Source organism: Desmodus rotundus, chromosome 9, assembly GCF_022682495.2.
Source record: "Desmodus rotundus isolate HL8 chromosome 9, HLdesRot8A.1, whole genome shotgun sequence".
In the NCBI taxonomy this organism is placed as follows: Eukaryota; Metazoa; Chordata; class Mammalia; order Chiroptera; family Phyllostomidae; genus Desmodus; species Desmodus rotundus.
In genome coordinates, this window is record NC_071395.1 from 62,233,300 (window position 1) to 62,251,099 (window position 17,800).

At 47.0% G+C, this 17,800-nt stretch overlaps 2 protein-coding genes across 13 annotated transcripts in view; one reads left to right on the forward strand and one right to left on the reverse strand.

Moving 5' to 3' along the window:
* Positions 1–16,815, reverse strand: part of TOM1L2 (target of myb1 like 2 membrane trafficking protein) — a 133,561-nt gene extending 116,746 nt beyond the window's left edge. For 2 of the 6 annotated variants that reach the window (XM_045199176.3, XM_045199174.3), the window contains exon 1: positions 16,610–16,814. In XM_045199176.3, the coding sequence (XP_045055111.1) occupies positions 16,610–16,661 (52 nt within the window). In that variant the 5' untranslated portion in view covers positions 16,662–16,814. Of the gene's footprint in view, positions 1–16,609 lie in introns of all 6 variants that reach the window. The other 4 variants (XM_024565140.4, XM_024565139.4, XM_045199173.3 and 1 more) reach the window with 3 other exon arrangements.
* Positions 16,816–17,175: 360 nt separating this feature from the next.
* The window catches only part of DRC3 (dynein regulatory complex subunit 3), a 48,009-nt gene continuing 47,384 nt past the window's right edge, over positions 17,176–17,800 (forward strand). For 5 of the 7 annotated variants that reach the window (XM_071219279.1, XM_071219278.1, XM_053910825.2 and 2 more), the window contains exon 1: positions 17,176–17,309. The gene's annotated coding sequence lies outside the window, so the exon portion shown is untranslated. The remainder of the gene's footprint in view (positions 17,310–17,800) is intronic. The other 2 variants (XM_071219281.1, XM_071219280.1) reach the window with 1 other exon arrangement.

Below are 17,800 nucleotides of genomic sequence, written 5' to 3' on the forward strand. Positions count from 1 at the left end.
GGAACCTTATTTCAGCTTTCCTCTGAGCCCCAACGGTGCCCTCACAGGATGTGCCCAAAGGGCACTGAAGTTATGTGCTCACCTGCCTCTCAGTGGAAACCCCTTGAGGGCTCTATCTTACACCCCCCCAGCACCAAGAAGGGCAGGCTCTCAGAAAGCCTGGGGGTCTGTCCCACCTCTCCCCCTCCCTCACACTTGCGCTGCAACATGCCTATTGCACCCAGGGCAGTGAGCTGGCCCTAAGACAGGAGATTTCTCCTCCAGAAGGAAACCTCTTCACTAAGGGCCCAGGTAATGCTATCAGTCCAGCTGAGGGCTATAATTTCCGCTCTGTCACTTAGGCACAAGTGACTCCTCAAGTCTGTCTGTTCTATCACTTCCACCTTCCCTCCCAAGAAAGAAATGTTATATAACAACCATACAGCATCATCAAGTAAATATGAAATGCTGAAAAATGAACATATTCCCCACGAGGATGATCTGCCTTCCTGTACATACACATCCTTCACTTAGTTTCTGAACAGTCCTGAGTCTATATGGGTGCTTAGTAACATGCTCCCTAAAGGCATGCAACCACCTCAAACCCATTAGAGTGGCTACAATCTGAGCAGTGTCGGCGAAGGTGTGGGGAAATCAGGACCCTGTGAGCTGTTGGTGGGAACGTACAGTGGTGCAGACACTGTGGAAAACAGCATGGAGCAAGAGAGAAGGAGTCCGATGGAGGGGAAAGAATGATGAGCACACAGGCAAAGAGGAAGTGGGAATGGAAGAGTGTGTGCAGTCTTCTACTGAAGAGTAGACAGGAAGAAGCCCACTCAGTGAGGGCTTAAACACCAGGCTACATTTGTAACTCATTCTGACGGAGATGAAGAGTTCTGGGATATTTATCTGAAATTTTGAGTGGCCACAGTATTAGAAAAGGAGGGAGAGTGGAAGGAAAAAGACCAGCTGAATGACACCTGCAATGGCCCAGGCAGGACCAGAGCTAGACTGAGTTAGAAGAAACAAAGGCTAACAACATAATGAAGAAAAACAAACAAAACCCCTCCCAGTGGCACTAAGCTCCACAGCCAAGAGAGGCCAGAAAACATCCATGTGGCTCCTCTATCATCTGTTCAGCCCGTTCCAGGCCTGCTTCCTTTTGCTGTTGCTCCCTGGAGCAATCTGCCTTCATGCTCAAAAGCATTTATGAAATTAAAATGAGTGTATGTCGTGGGCACCACGTGCCATTCATTACACGTGACATTTTCTGGTGTCAGAGTTCTCTTTCATCTGCTGGTGGACCCAATCTGTCCAGCTGACAAGTGAGAAGACTGTGACAGCAACAATTATAGAAACAAAGCTGACCTGGTCTCTGGAAATGAAATGAAGCTGTGCTCTGTAATACCCAGCAGACAGCACGGTGGCTGCTGGCAGAGGGCCCTTCCTTCTCAAGCCACTGCAGATCTGGGGAGCCAGTAGGACCGCAAACTTTCAAGAGGCAGATGGAGAAAATAATATATACGATTTCTCAGGACCAAAGGAAAAAAGCAAACACTTCTCAAAATACTACTGGGACTCAATACAAAAGAGCATTTACTGTATGACTCCATAGTCAGGAACTTCTAGAACAGGCAAAACTGACTGGTGATAGAGTTAGAATCAGTGGTTACGTTAGCAGGGGTGTGTTATAGGGGAAGACTGACTGACCGGAAGGAGCATGAGGGAACTTTCTGGAGTGATGGTGGAAGTATGTATCTTGATGGGGTGTAGGTTACAACTGTGGATGCATTTGTCAAAACTGTAACAATTAAGATTTTTCCATTTCATTAATTATAATTCAAAAGTAAATGACACCTCAATGAAAGATATTAAAATATATGCATACACACACACACACACACACTGGATTCAAAAGAAAGCAGATTCTCCTATGGAGACTAAGGGCCTTAAGAAAAACTGAAAGCTACTTTAATCCAGGACTTAAGCTCTAACTGTGGAAATGAACTTGGAGACGCTGCTGTTCAACCTGTGTTCTTCGAATGAGCAAACGGGTAGGATGTGAACTACCGAAAGTCATATGGCAAATCAGCAACAGAGCAGTAACCAACCCCAGACCTCCCGAGTCCTAGTCTGGAATTAGTTTCCCTGTCCCGGATCAGTGCCAGAAAAAGCAGATAAAACAGAAGACCAAAGGTTATTTTATGAACTAATTTCATTTCAATCATCAAACCTGGAGCTAAATAGTCACCCCCACCAAGCCAGATCTAAATCAGAAGATTAACTTTCAAACAAAAAAAAGTATTTACCTTCATGAGTGTAAGTCAAGAACTGCCCCTCCATGAACGGCAGATTTACTCCTTTGCTTAGCCTCCCTGCCCATATACAAGCATCCAAATCACTGGCAAGGGCCTTGAGATAATTAGAAAAACATGGGAGTCACAAACTGTGTTCTTTCTCCGGTTTTAACACTGACTCCCTGTGGGCCTTTGGTAAGTCACCTACTGTTGTTACCAGGAAGGGGGCCTGGCCCTTAGCTGGTCTGCCTAGGGCCAGCCTACAGTGTGTGGGCTCTTGACTTCGTGCAGGAACGATTTCACAATATCAGTCCAGGTGATTTTGAGACGTTTATTAAAGCTGTGGATAGTGAAACAAGGAAAGGCCTTGGACGGAAGATGCAACAGGAGGGCCTAGGCAGGGCTGCCTTACTCCCTAGAACCGTCATAGGAAAGAAATCAGCTCACTGGGAAGTGAGAGAAAAGAGGCCTTGGAGACAAGATCAGGGTAAGTCTGGGATGAGCTGCCACTGCCCAGTGCTCCCTGGTTGCAAGTCTCATGAGGTTCCTTATAGTTCAGGGGGTGCACGCCAGTGGGGGAAGGGAAAGGCACAAGCGTGCTCCTGCGATGGAGAGCGAGCACTGAGTCCTTCCTCTTAAGGGTTTTTAATTTTTTTTTCCAATCCTCACCAGAGGACATATTTTTATTGATTTGAGAGAGAGAGAGAAACATCAATCAGTTGCCTCCCATATGTGCCCTGACCAGGGATCAAACTGGCAACCTTTTGGTGTATGGGACCATGCACCAACCCGGCCGGACCATCTTGAGGGTTTTTAAAGGCTGGGACTTCGGGGGAGGATAGCAATAGAACATTCATCTGCTTCATGCTGCTGTGCCCCATGAGATTTATTCCCCTGACTCCGTCCATCCTTCGGTGTGGCTGGCACCAATGGCACTAACCGGATTTCTGCGATCCATCTCCCTGAGTAGGTGATTTGAACTATTTACCCTCTGGTTGGGGAGGAGAAGTGTAAACCGTTCGCCCTTAAGTGTCCTTGGTTAGGGAAGATAGGATTTTGAGATTTGTTAGATGGCCGTTTAACTGTCCCTCTCAGTTTCCCTGGTCTACTTGTCCTGGCTGGCTGGCCTGTCTCACTGTGATATAATAAAAAGTAAGTATTTTATCTTGGTCATGGATTCGTGGCACACAACCCTACAAACCCTTGGAATCTCCACAGTGATGAGTACCTTTGCCTGAGAATGAGGTAACTGGGGATGGGGGTGGTGGTTCAATGCTTCTGGATGGGGTCTGGTTGCCAGAAAGACCAAGGCCCAAGGGGGTGGGGAACTTTCAGCCCACCCCCACATCTCCAACCTCCAGGAGGAGAAGGGATGGAGACTGAGTGAGTCACCAATGGGCAATGACTTAATCCATCATGCCTACGTAATGGGGCTCAGAGAGCTTCCCAGTTAGTGAACACGATGAGGTGCCAGAGGCACCAAAGCTCTTTGCCCCTTCCCCTCATATCTTGTCCCATTCATCTTTTCCACTTAGCTGTTCCTGATTTTTATCCTTTACAATAAACCAGTAAATGTAAGTAAAGTGTTTTCCTTTGTTTCATGAGCCATTGTAGCAAACTGTCAAACTGGGGAAAGGGTCATGGGAATCCCCAATTTATAGCTAGTTGGTCAGAAGTACAGGTGGAAACCTGAGACTTGCTACTGGTGTCTGAACTGGGAGCAGTCCTGTGGCTCTGAGCTCTTCACTTGTGTGTGTGTGTGTGTGTGTGTGTGTGTGTGTGTGTGTGTGTGTACGGCGGCGGGGGGGGGGGGGGCTGGGGCAGGAATAACTTGAGGTAGTTAGGAAAAAACTGAATTCCAGAATACCCAGTTGGTATTAGAAAAAAAACCACACGTTTGGTGTCAGAAGTATTGTTAGGGTAAACACAGCACAGACCTGTACCCTCTCAGGGCCTCAGTTTTCTCAATGTAAAATGAGGGGGCTAGATCAAATGCTGCTAATGTAACGGGGTGCAGAGTGCAGGTCCCCTGAGAACAGCAGAGCATATGCCCACACACCTTTGGTTGGGGGAAGGGAAGGGGAGGTGGATGATACAGTGGTTAAGATACTTCACATAACAATGGCAAGTTAATGGCTATGCCTTTCTTGAATGGAAAGGGCTGTTTCCTAAGGCAAAAGGTATACATGACTCTGAGAGAGTACAGTGGCTCAAGACAGAGCCAGGGGAGGTGGCTGTTCACCTCGGAAGTCCTGGGAACTCTTGCCCTGACTAAAGATGGCAGCCAAAACAAGGTAAAAAAGATACAGAGAACTGGCAAAAGTGGCACATCATAGGATGGACCAGATATGAGGTCACATAGGAAATTCTGGGCCAAGCACTTAAATAAGAGCAAGCTGAAAAAGAAGGGGCCCAGTCCGCCATGAGGTCTGGTGTGTGAGAAGAGAGCTGACAGAGCGGCAGGGAGCTGCCTAACCAAGCACAGATTCATGGAAGATGCTTGGAGCTGAACTGTGACCAGGGATGCTGACTTGCAGACTTCTGCTTCTCTGAAGGAAAAATGGAGAAACTACTTTCTTGGGACTGTGCCTCCCTGGACTCCAACATGATCCTGTGTAACATGGCACATGTTTCCTTCAACCACTACATGGAGGCTGAGGACAACGTACCCTAGATCCTGAAGGAGAGAGCTGCTGCGAGGGGATGGCGACTCTTAAACCCACAAGTGCACCTTCCAGAGAGGATAGAGATCTGTTTGCACAGCTGACTTAAGAACAGATAAGGACATGAGGAATTCCTGGGGCATGGTTTTGGCTTATGGCCTTTTGGGGAGCAAGGGAAGGGCTGGCTCTCATGGGAGAGCAGGGCTCTGGGCAGGAGTGCTCCCAGCACCCTCCCCCCTCCCCCGGAGGTTGGAATCTTACAAATCACAGGTGGCAGACCCAAGGCCCTCCACCTTGTTTTATACAGCCTGGAACCTTGTTTCTACCTGGAGGCAAGGAGGGCCAAGCTAACTAGGAGCCAAGCTCCTTGCCCCTAGTTAAGGAGTATTTACATTTATACAGTCCTAATATTACATTAGGCCCTTTGAAGGCAACCGTGAGGCTGATGTGGCCCCCAGTGAAAATGAGTTTGACACCCCTGTTGTAAATAAAAACCTGTTTCCTTCAACACTAATGTATCATGTATCAAGGCACCACATGGCCGAGCCCTGGTTTGCTCAGTTACACTAAGGCCCCAGCTAGAATTTGCTGATTCTTTGAATTGCTGGTTTAAAAATTTCCAGAGTTAATATGAGGAATTCTTATTCTCTGGAAGCCACTAACAAATTCTGGTTTCATTCACCAAGCAACATCATTTCTCAGGCCTCATTTCCTATTTTGACTAATGATATGCTAGGCTTTGTGTGATTTCTCCTTTGAGGAGTCGCAAAAATTCAACAGTGTCCAATTAACAGGCCCTGTCCCTGTCCCCAGCTCTCAAAGACTTGTAGCCCAATTCTCTGAGATGGAAGAATCAGTCTCTCTCCATTACACTCAATTTTAAACCAAAACCCAAAACAGAATTTTTGACATGCCTCCCAGACTATAAGGCTTGTGCTTCACTAATGATTAAAACAGCAGCTGGGAGGTAATGTCTTAAAAGCAAGTTGCTCAGTTGGACAACTTAGCATCTGTTTAAATCCCTTTTTTTCTTTTTCTGACACTGTAGTTCCAAAGCAAATCCAAAGAAAAATTAAAAGGCATAGGTCTTCTATTACCAAGAAGAGCTTCAAGGATGTGTGAGAAACCAAAGCCTTTAACCAAAGTCTCAGAAAACAGGCTGAGATGCTGAGGACTCTTGTGCACTGAATTACAGCAGGAGGACGGAAACCGGGTGAATAATGGGTAACACAAAGGCAGATCTGAATTGGAGGCAACTATGGCCAGATTTTTAGCCAAGAAGTTCATCCAGGTATTTATCCACTTAGTTCCACAAATAAATTACTGAGCTATCCAGTTCAGTGGTTAAGAGTACCAGCTCTGCAATTCAAGTCCCTGCTCTGCCACGTACAGAACCTGGGGAAGGTACTGAACCTCTAAGCTTCAGTTTCCACTCTAGAAATCTGAATGATAGTACCTGCATCATAAGAGTGTTGTGAGAATTAAAGGATATTTAGCCCAGTGCCTGGTGAGGAGTAATGCTGACTAGGACCATTAGCATCATCACTCTCGTCTTTAAGGCACGTCATAGGCCCTACTGAAAAATAAGGGCATGACGTTAAAGGCACAGGAAACAAGCAAGACAGGCACACTGGACTTCATCAAAATTAAAAACTTTTGTACATCAAAGGACCCGATGAACAGAGTAAAAAGGTAATTCACAGAAAGGGAGAAAATATTTGCAAATCACATATCCAATAAGGGATTAAGATCCAGAATATAGAGAGAACTCCTAAAAATCAACAGCAAAAACAACCTCATTTAAAATTGGGCAATCAAACAAACAAACAAACAAACAAAAAGAAAACAACAACAAAAAAAAGAAAAGAAAAAAAATGGGCAAAGGACTTAAACAGACATTTCTCCAAAATGTACAAATGGCCAATGAACACGTGAAAAGATGCTCAATATCACTAATGATTAGGAAAATGGCAAGGATGTGAAGAAACTGGGACCCTGTGCACTGTTGGTGGGAATGTAAAATAGTACCATCACTGTGGAAAATAGTATGGTGGCTCTCCCTCAAGATATTACAAACAGAATTACCATATGGTTCAGTAACTCCACCCCTAGGTCACAAATGGGTATTTGTTCACCGTGTTCATAGCAGCATTATTCACAATAGCCAAAAGGTAGAAGCAACCCACGTGTGGAAAGGTGAATGAGTGGATAAAGAAAATGTGGCGTATCCACACAATGGGATGTAATTGAGGCTTAGAAAGGACAATCTGACACCTGCTCCAACGTGGGTGAATCTGGCAGATGATGTGCCAAGTGAAATACACCAGTGACAAAAGGACAAATACTATACAGCACTATATGACATCGTTATAGCAGTCAAACTCGCAGAGACAGAAAACAGAACGGTCGTTGCAGGGGCTGGGGTAGGGGAACAAGGAACTAGTGTTTAACAGGTACAGAGTTTCAGTTTTGCAAGATGAAAAAATTTCTGGAGGTGGATGGTAGTGATGGCTGCATAATAATGTGAATGTAGTCGATGTCATGCAACAGAAAAATGGTCAGAACGATAAATTTTGTATTATGTATATTTTACCACGATTGTTTAAAAGTAAATAAATAAATAACTACAAATGAAAGCAGGTGCCCTTGTGGAACACGTAGTCTAATCAGGGGTGTCCAACCTGCAGCCCACAGGCTGCATGCGGCTCAGGATGGCTGTGAATGAGGCCCGACACAAAATCATAAACTTACTTAAAATATTATGAGATTTTGTTTGAGATTACATGTCACAATGTGTTTAATGTGTGGCCCAAAACAACTTTTCTTTTTCCAGTGTGGCCCAGAGATGTCAAAAGGTTGGACACCCCTGCAAAAATGATGCATGGAAAGAATGTAACATAGAAACATATTTTGGTTTTACATATGCTATCTCACTGATCATCTTAGCCCTTTAAGATGCGACAAAACAAGTATTCTCGCACTCATGTTAGAGTAGGTACCTAGATATTAGTAAAAGATAAGGGAGCAAAACTGGCTAAGCTTAATTAAGTTGGAAGCTATAGCTTCACATACTCCAGGGGATAGTAGCATTGCCCTGCCAAGGGTATTAACACCCTTCCATCCGCCCCCCACCCCTGCCCCCCGTAGGGAGGAAGGACTGGCTTTCCAATCTCCCTACGATTCAATCAGTCCACTCCCCTGGACTATGACGGGGAGAAGGTGGTAAATTCCTCAGCTGGGCACATGCGAAGCAGAAGCCAAGGTGGCACAAGGGGAGGTCCTTCTTCTTTCAGGCATGTGCAGTAGGAACCAAGATGGTGACAAAGAAAGGAGGTATCTAATCTAGGGAAAGACTGCCTGGTCAGGGGGAGGGCCCAGCACAAGCCCAGGAAGGACTGGGAAAGAGACTGGTCAGTTTGAAACCTCAAGGTAATACAATCAAAGCCTAACAAGGGCCTCTTAGTAACACACGTCACCTGTTCCTTCCTGTGTCCTCTCTCTCTGTGGCAGCTATGTGGGCCTAGCAGCCACGCAGGTCGAAACACACGTTCCAAGTGCAGGTCTGGATAGAGCAGCATAGCACTGGCCAAAGCACAGCTGGGAACAGAGACTGAGGTAGCCAGATGGGGACAGAGACTGAATGGGACTAAGCTTTGGCATGGACTGAACCAAGGACACAGAATTCTGGGCCCTGGCCCTTCTGGGTTTGATAAGACAAGGCTGGACTTCTTCCACAGCAGGATGGGCAGAGCTTCGCTACAGGCACCTGGTGACGGTCCTTGGTTTTTACTTCAATAAATCTTACCGCTACACCTCATCCTCCCATGTGTGCGTCCCTGGGAATACTTTTCTTGTGAACACGGAGTATTAAAACAGTTCATGGACTCATGCAAGGCAGTCACACACAGGCAGAAAAAAGACTGACCTCAATCCAAAATAAAAAGTGCCAAATGTTGGAAGAGAACGAAGAGAGGGCAATGGGCATCTACACTGCTCTGGAATTCATTGATGGAATTACACCACCTTCATGGACCTCCCTGTGCAATCAGTTAGGGTCCCTTCTTGTCTACATGGAAACTCCCCTCCCTGGGTGTGGACCCTGGCTCAGGCTACATGAGCCACCTTGGACAATTTCTTAACTCCTCTAAGCCTCCATTTCTTCATCTGTAAAATGGAGATCATACCACTGACTTAACGGAATTTTCAGACAAAAGAATTTAAATTAAATATGTGTAAAGCACTTACAGTAAATAATAGCTAATATTTTTAGCTTTGAAAGATGCTAAAAAATAAAAATGATAGACAGGAACTTTGGAGTGAATAACTTTGCAGAGTATACTCTATCACATACAGTGAGGGTGACAAAGAAACAGAAGTATGAATCCAGCCCAGGAGCCTCCAGTCTTAATCTGAAGACAAGGCCACGAGCACACGACAAGACACAAGATAAACAACAGGAAGCAGCACAGGCAGGAGAAATGACACCAACAAGTCTGAGTATATTAGTTGAGTGCAGGACGCTGTGCTAGGGACTTTACACACATTCTCTCATTTCGTTTTCACAAAAACCTGGAGGGTAAGTAAGGTTCTATTTTATAAATGAGAGAAAAGCCAAATGAATGATATGGAATAAATGCTGTGAGTTCAGAGCAGAAATTCAGCGCCACGAGCAGGATGGTCTGAGCAGGCTGACTGGAGGGGCCAGTGAGTGCTGCCGGCCACCAGGCTTGAAGCCCAGGTGAGGATCAAAGACATTCTTCTCGGGCAGAAGGACAGAAGGCGGTACTAAAGCAGGCACCCCGTCAAGCCTGGTTTCTAAAAGGCCCCCCTTCTAACCACAGAACGCTGGGTCAGCAAAAACGCCTGCACGTTCTATCTCTTCAGACCGCTAGGTTAGCCCGAAACATCTGCTAGGGCAACAGCGACATCCCTTCACTGATGCTCCTCAGGGCACTGTATTTATACCCACTTCCTTATCTTGTATCTCCTCCCAGAACAAGAACAAAAACAAAAACAAAAACCAGGCAGACCACACAGAATGCCTATCCAATGTTACATCTCCAAAGTATGAGAAAATGAAAAATTAAATACACAGGTGTTCCACTTCTTATATAAAATGAGAATCTCAGTGAGGCTATTTAAAAAGGACATTATGATTTTTTTCTCCATTGCATTTTTGTATATTTTTCAAATCTGCTACATGGGTTTATATTGTTGGGTTTTTTTTTTTAAGATTTTACTTCTTTTTAGAGAGAAGAGAAGAGAGGGAGAAAGAGTGAGAGAGAAGTGCCCGACCTACAACCCAGGCATGTGCCCTGACTGGAATCGAACCAGCAACCTTTAGCTTTGTGGGACAACACCCAGCCAACTAAGCCACACCAGTCAGGGCCTATACATTGGTTGTTCAAAAGCACAATTCTATGAGAATTTTTAACACCCCAAAAGAGCCTACTCTAAGGGATGACACCCCTTCACTCAGTAAAGCCTCGTGCATGGCTCAGCTCCTATTCTTGTACAGGGAAAGCAGGGCAGGACCAGGAGCAGGCCACTCTCACCACGTGACCTTCCATGTCAGGGGGCTTTATCACCTGTCTAGCTCTCCCGCTCCAGACTTCTTCCCATGCTCCATCAGCCTGCGCACCTGCGCTGAGTCTCTGCTGTGCCTCTTCCTCACAGGATGATGGCTCCAGGCGTCAGAGGGACTGGCACTGCCCGCTACCAACCGCCTTATAGGACCCCTGTTCTGCACAGATGGGGGCTTGGGTGGTAAGAAAGAAGAATGACCTTTCGGTGACTGTCAAGGAGAAATCTCCCTGCTGCTATAATGACATTCATGCTATTACCCTCCCTAGAAATCTTCCAGGGCTCTCAGGTGCCACCAGTGAAAGGGGTCCTCCTCCTTTGGCTTTGCCCAGCCTCCACAATCAGGCTTTACCCTGCCTTCCAGCTGCCTCTTCCGGGACACTCCCCTTGCTGAGAAACAGAACCAGTTCCATTACCCACACCTGCCCCTAACATCCAACCTTTGAGCAGGCTGCTGTCTCTGCAGAAAGAGCCCTTCAAGCATCCTTTTCTATTTCTGTATGAATCAAACCCTGTTCAGCAGCCACCACCTCCGGCGTCCTTCCAAGTTCTTCCTTCCCTCTTCCCAGGCTCTTCCTCATCCCCTCCCACCATGAAAATGCTGGCAGTTTTTCTGGTGGTTGGAACAGAATGTGGGTTCCACCTCCAGCTCCCTTACTGCTAGTGTGTGACCTTCTCATTGCCTCAATATCCCCATCTGCAAAACGGAAATAATAACAGTGCCTTACTCATAGAATTACCGTGAGGTTTAAAGGACTGTAGATATATAAGATGCTATCTCAGTCTCTGGCACATATTAATACTGAACTTAAAAAAAAAGAAAAGAAAAGAAAAGAGAAAAGCTGCCCTGGCTGAGTGGCTCAGTTGGTTGGAGCACTGTCCCGTACATCACAGGGCTGCAGGTTCGAACCCCTAGTCAGGGCACATACCGAAGTTGCAGGTTCAACCGCTGGTCGGGCACATACGGGAGGTGGCCAATAGCTGTTTCTCTCTCATATCAATGTTTCTCTCTCTCTCCCCCACTCCCTTTCTCTTTCTCTTAAAAAAAAAAAGAAAATCAACAAGCATATCCTCAGGTTAGGATTTAAGAAAAAAAGCAAAAACCTTTATTAATATCACTGCTGGAGGTAACCCCTTCCCTCTTCCATTCCCTTCACTTATCGGTCCACTCCTGTGCCGCTACTTTCTGTCTTATCTGATTTAGGCTCTTGTTCGACCTCCCTTACTAGACTGAACATCCTGGTGCGTGTTAAGTTTGTTGTCTACAGACAGTCAATACAAACCCACTGAAGGAATAAATGAATTCTAAGTAATCATACTTAACATCCATAAGACACACACTTAATGTTTAAAGGAAAGATTTTAAAAAGAGTGAGAGAGATTAAAGGAGTAGAACTTTTCACCCAGAGCGACGGTCCTCAAAGTGCGGGGCCTGGGCCAGCAGCATCGGCATCCTTGGGAACTTGTTAGAAATGCAGAATGCTAGGTCCCAGCCCTGCGGACTCAGAACTGACAGTGGAGCCCAGCGATCTGGTTTAACAAGCCCTCCAGGCGATTCTCATGATCCTGAATCATGGGATCCATAGAGCCAAAAGCAACATGGAAGCACAGAATGAGCACTAGATCGCGAGTGGATTCCAGCTTAACTCTGTCACTGACCTTGCACAAGTCTCTTAACCTCTTAACTTCCTTATAAGCAATAGAGGGAAACAGCACTCAAATAATTAAATGTTATGAGGACTGAATGAGCTCCTACGTGCAGAGGTGGCATATAGTAGGTGCTTAATAATTACAAGTTTCTTTCGGTTTTCCTCCTGTGACTCTCAAACCTGAGCAAGGACTACGCACTCTTGGTACAAACAGCCATGCTGGCATCAAAAACCTAGCTTTCACGGGCACTGGGACGTGGTTTACGTCCAATACCAATCTGAAAACAAACCACAGCACAGCCCCCTTCCACGTTCGCTGAAGCAGAACTATGAAGACAATACGTGGTCCTTCTCCCACCGCCCAAATATTCAGGTCAGAATTAACTAACCATTCACTGATCTTTTAATATAAATGAATCCAAACTTTACTCTTGGAAAAGGGTTTTACCTAAAAATGTCTTGTAGCCACCACAAGAAAACCTGTCCACTTTGCAGAGTGCCATGGCCCTGACTGAGGGAATTCCTGATGTACTCCATCCACCTCCAGCAAACATCCAGCTCCCAGGGGTCAGTCAGAGGGTTGAGACTAAGACAGTCACATTTTGAAACTTGTTTCAGAAGAGACAATCCGGAAATAAAAGTACTTTTTCTTTCTCCATACTTAAGTCTCTTATACCACTGCTAGTGCTCTCTCTGAAGCCCACATGCCCCTCAGGAACCACCTTCCAGAATGAAGAGCAGGCTGGCTGCAAGAAATTCAGACTGCATGTCAGGCTGTGGGCTCAGCTGCCTGTAGTCGAAATGGGCAAACTGTATGTTCCACCAAATAGCACCAGGTTAGGACGTCTGTATGAAGCCCAGGCATGAGACAGAGGTAATTATTAACCCCTCCTACTATGAGCCTGATGCTTTGCAGCTCCAGAACACCTTTTGTGGGCATATTATCTCTACTGAAGGACCCCTAAGAGCAGCATTTTAGTATTTCTATCCCAGAGCCTGGCACCCAACAGGCACTCAAATAGCCCACTGCATGAGACTGATGAAATTATTTAGGTACAAGCCCCATTCAGCCATTGCAAGGTATTCTTTTATGAATGAGGAAAATGAGGTCCAGGGAGACTAAAAGTTGAAATCAGCTAAAAAATACAGTCTTTGATGTCATGCACCCAGAAGAGGGCTTCATACTGGGCCCTGACCCTACTTGCCACTCCTGCCCGCAGCCAACTCAGTACCACTCAGATTGGTGCTCACAGAGGCCTGCCCACCCGCCCCATGTACCTGTCTCCAGGCACAGGGTACCCTCTTATCTGCCTCTGGAATTCTGACCCATTCTCATGGACAGGCCTCAGACTCAAAGAAACCAGTCCCATGGCCCCAGCTCTTCTGAATTCTTTTGGACTCCTAACAGCACCAACAAGCCCCACTACTCAACTGAGCACTTAGCTATGGAGTGACCTTCTTTTAGTCATCATTGTCCCATGCAGCTCTGTCCTCTCTCTATAAACCCCTTGGTAAGCAGGACAGCTGTGGAATCTCAGTTCTCCCTCTGACCACCGGCTGAGTAGTCCCTCCATTCCTTGGAGCCTCAGTGTCCTCATCGCTAATGTGAAAGACAGGATGCCTTCTTCACAAAGCAGCCGCAAGGAAGAAATAATGGCCGCAGAACTGCTCTGTGAGGCTGTAGCTACTGCTTTTAATCATTAGTTTTGTTGTTGTTACTTCATTTCTTTATTCCCCTCCCTCCCATCAGCCTCCTGGCACACACTTTTACTAACAATACTAAACGTCATGAAAATCACTTTCACGCTTTGTCACAACAGTACAGAATATACATTAGAACTGAACTGAACTGTGAAATTACATAGGCATCCTCAGTCGACGAGCTAGCAATGAGGAGGCTTCATTCTCTTTGTGGTCAAGTGTCATTTCTAAGTGCTGGCAGACACCTGGGCCTGCAAGGGTATTTTCCTCCACAGGTCGCAGATGGGCCAGCTGTCCCACATACCCTCTCCGAATAGAAAAATTCAATCCTAACTTAATTGTTCCGTTATTAACAGTGGCAGGTACAATTTATTAACCCTCTCCTATGTTCCAAGCATTATGCTACGTGTTTTACATCCATCAACTCACTTAAACCTCACTGTTCTATGAGTACAAATCTATTTCTGTCTCTGTCTCTCAGCAAACTAAGGCTCAGAAGGGTCACACAATTTTCTGGGGTCCCGCAGCTGCCAACAAATGGGCAAATCAAAATTCAAAAGCCAGGTCTTCCCAACATGAGCATCATGCTGTTTCCATTCCATATATACCTCTACACCCCTTATATTTGAATATTTTTAAATCCCCTTTAAGTTCTACCCCACAACTACCTTGGCATTTCAAAGGTATAGAGCTTCACCATGGCTGGTGTGGCTCCGTGGATTGAGTGCCAGCCTGCAAACCAAAAGGTGGCCGGTTCGATTCCCAGTCAGGGCACATTCCCAGCATGGGGCATGTGAGAGTCAACCACATACTGTTTTTCTTTCTCCTTCCCCCTCCCTCTAAAAATAAATAAATAGATAGATAGAGAGAGAGAGAGAGAGAGATAAATAGCTGTTGAAAAAAAAAGAGGCACACAGCTTCCTATCCTAAAGGAAGTAGAAAAGAATTAGAATTCCACCCCCCACCTGAAGATTGCTGGCTCCCTCCAATAACTGGTTGGAATTCAACACTCAACTGGGAAGTGAGTTGCTGGAATGTGGCTGCAGTGAAAGAGCAGCTGAGGAAAGAAAGTGAGGAGTAAAGAGGGGTGGGAATCCAGAGACACAGCAGTGTGCAAAGGTGGGGAAAAATTCTTCCAACACCCAGTGTCCATTATTCCTTGTCAAAGAGAAAAAAGGGTCCCAAATGCCAAGTAGCCAAGGGGAGCGACCTAAATGATTTCACAGGCCCCACTAAAGGCTGAAAAGTAAGCTGGAGGTTCAGTAGAGCAGAAAATAAACAAATCACTACTGCCTGTACCAGCTAGGTCCATAAGGACTCCAAAGGTCCCTGCTCATAAAAGAATTTTACCAGTCCTTCCACCAACCCAGAACTCAGTTTTCAAAAAAAATTTTTTTACACTTTATTTATTTTTAGAGAGAGGGGAAGGGAGGTAGGAAGAGTGGGAGAGAAACATCTGGTGTGAGAGATATATCGATCAGTTGCCTCTCACACACCCCCAACCAGGGACCTGGCCCGCAACCCAGGCACATGCCCTGACTGGGAATCAAACCAGCGACCTTTTGGTTCACTGTCCGGCACTCAACCCACTAAGTCACACCTGCCTGGGCAGGAACTCAGTTTTAGAAGAAACCAACCACCGTTCTTGACTACTCACTTGGCATAAGCTTAGGTGAAAAGCAAGTCAGTTTTTTAATGAGGAAATCCCATACAGTGGCCAGTCTGGTATTCCTTCACTTAGCCTTGGCTCTCCTTACCCAGGATACTGGTCACCCCTGGTGCCCTTTTCCAGGTGCCCAGACCCCCTTTACAGGATTAACAAGTACTGTTGAGTACCCCTCTCTCTACATTGCCACCAGAAGATTTCAACTTTGGCAAATTTAATATTGCAGGGAAGCAGCATGTGCGGAGACTACTACTAGGAATATCAAAACTTTATAATTTGAAGGAACCTACCACATCTTACTTCCAAACACCTCATTTGTCAGATAGGGCAAACGTCAAATCAGAAAGGGCAGTGACGTGCACAAGGTCATTGCGAAAGTCACTAGCAAAGTCCCGACTGGAACCCAGGCTTCTAGATTCCCAGTCCAGGCTCTCAATAGTAAATAACACGCCCCCCTCCCCCTTCCTTACTCGCGTTCAGTGCAGGCAGGCCACACCCGCCTCCACCACGCCCCCCTCCCCCCCCCCCCCCCCCCCCCCGCCCAGGTAATCATCCTCTAGGAAACCCTCCCCCCATCCCAACCCTCCTACACCCCGGCAAAGTGGCAGATCTAATTAGCAAGTCTTTGAGCAGGTAGCATTCCCTGGGAGGGTGCCCAGTCTGAGAACTGCTGGAACTGAAAAGCAGGGACAGGGGTGAAGGGAGTAGGAGGAGGATAAACTGAGTCCTGACAGCAGCCGCAGCAAGCTGGATAAGGGCGCACGCAGTGGCATCTTCCAAGAGCCAACCAACTGCTGGCACCACCTCTAAGGTGCTAGGAAGGGCTAGGCCCTTATGGGTAGGGACGCGCGGCGGATCTCTTAAGTCCAAGTGGGGCCTCCGGGCGCCGCCTGGCAGAATGGCGCTGGCGTCGTGAGCAGGCCCAGCCGGCCTTTGGGCAGAGGCCCGACTACAGGATGCCCGGCCCACCCGAGAGGTGGCACCGGTGACCTGCAGAGGCCTGCGGTCCCCACCAGCCGCGTCAGCCGCTGCGGTCGCTCAACCAGACGCCCATCCTTCGCGCGGCCTTACCGAGGCACTGCCCCACCGGTGTGCTGAACGGGTTGCCCAAGAGGAACTCCATCTTGTACGGACAACACGGCAGCGGCCTGGGTACCCTTTCAGCTGCCGGGATCCCCGCAGTCCTCCTTTGCGTTCGGAACCTGACGGACACTTGCCCCCGCCTCACCCTCAGAAACCCTGGGCTCCCGATCCCGCTCCTGTCGCGCCCCTATTGGGTAACGCCTGCCCGGTTTTCCTCCGATTGGTCCCTGCCTTCCCTCAGCGAAGCTCCACCTACCCCACGGCGCCCCATTGGGCAGTGGAGCAAGCTAAGTCACAGGAATTCCGTCTGGCGTAGCGGTAGCCCCCATAGACCCGCCTCCGAATGAGCCTGTGTGTTTTCATTCATCTATTTATTGGTCAATCTACAATCCCTACAGTTATTGGAGAACAGACGAGTCAATCAGTCAAATAGGGGTGGGAGGAAGAGGAATGGCTGTAAGGATCCCCGCCCGTAAAAAGTGTTGATTGGAGAAACATTTTCTCTGCGGCTGGTTGGTGGTAGGAGTATTTCCCCACCCAGAAATGTTGTCACGTGACTTGTCAACTTTCACCCAAGACGTCTGCCTTTTAACTTCCCCTTAGCAACTGAGTGGCGCCTCCTGGTTCCCCTAGCAACTGAGCGAAGCCTCTACTGCGATAACCGGTACGGTAGCCTGCGCTTGAAACGGTGAGACTCCAGTTGAAGCTCTGGGGGGACTAGCAGGGACAAATAGCGTCCGACTTAACTCTTCTTTGACTTTTTTCTCCGAGGAGTCTGACCCAGCCCTCCTCATTTGTAAAATGAGCACACGCCGCTTTGAGACACGCTGAGACAGTCAAAACACTAGTCCGGGCTTTCAGGCCTGTGGATGAACCATTTCCTCAGGGGGCAATGCCCGAAGAGATTTTTTTAGAGGTTCGACCCCCCCCCCCAGGTTTCTGGCCTGATCCCTTTTATTAAAAAAGGTACCAGAGGCCTGGCTGGTGTGGCTCAGTGGACTGAGTGCTGGCCTGCAACTGGATGATTGCACGTTCAATTCCCACTGATCCATGTTTCTCTCCCTTTCTTCCTCCCTTCTCCTCTCTCTAAAAATGAATAAATGAAATCTTTTATAAAAAAGTTACTGCAAAGAAAGATCCACTTATAACTTCAAGAATTTAACTGATATCTTAATCGTC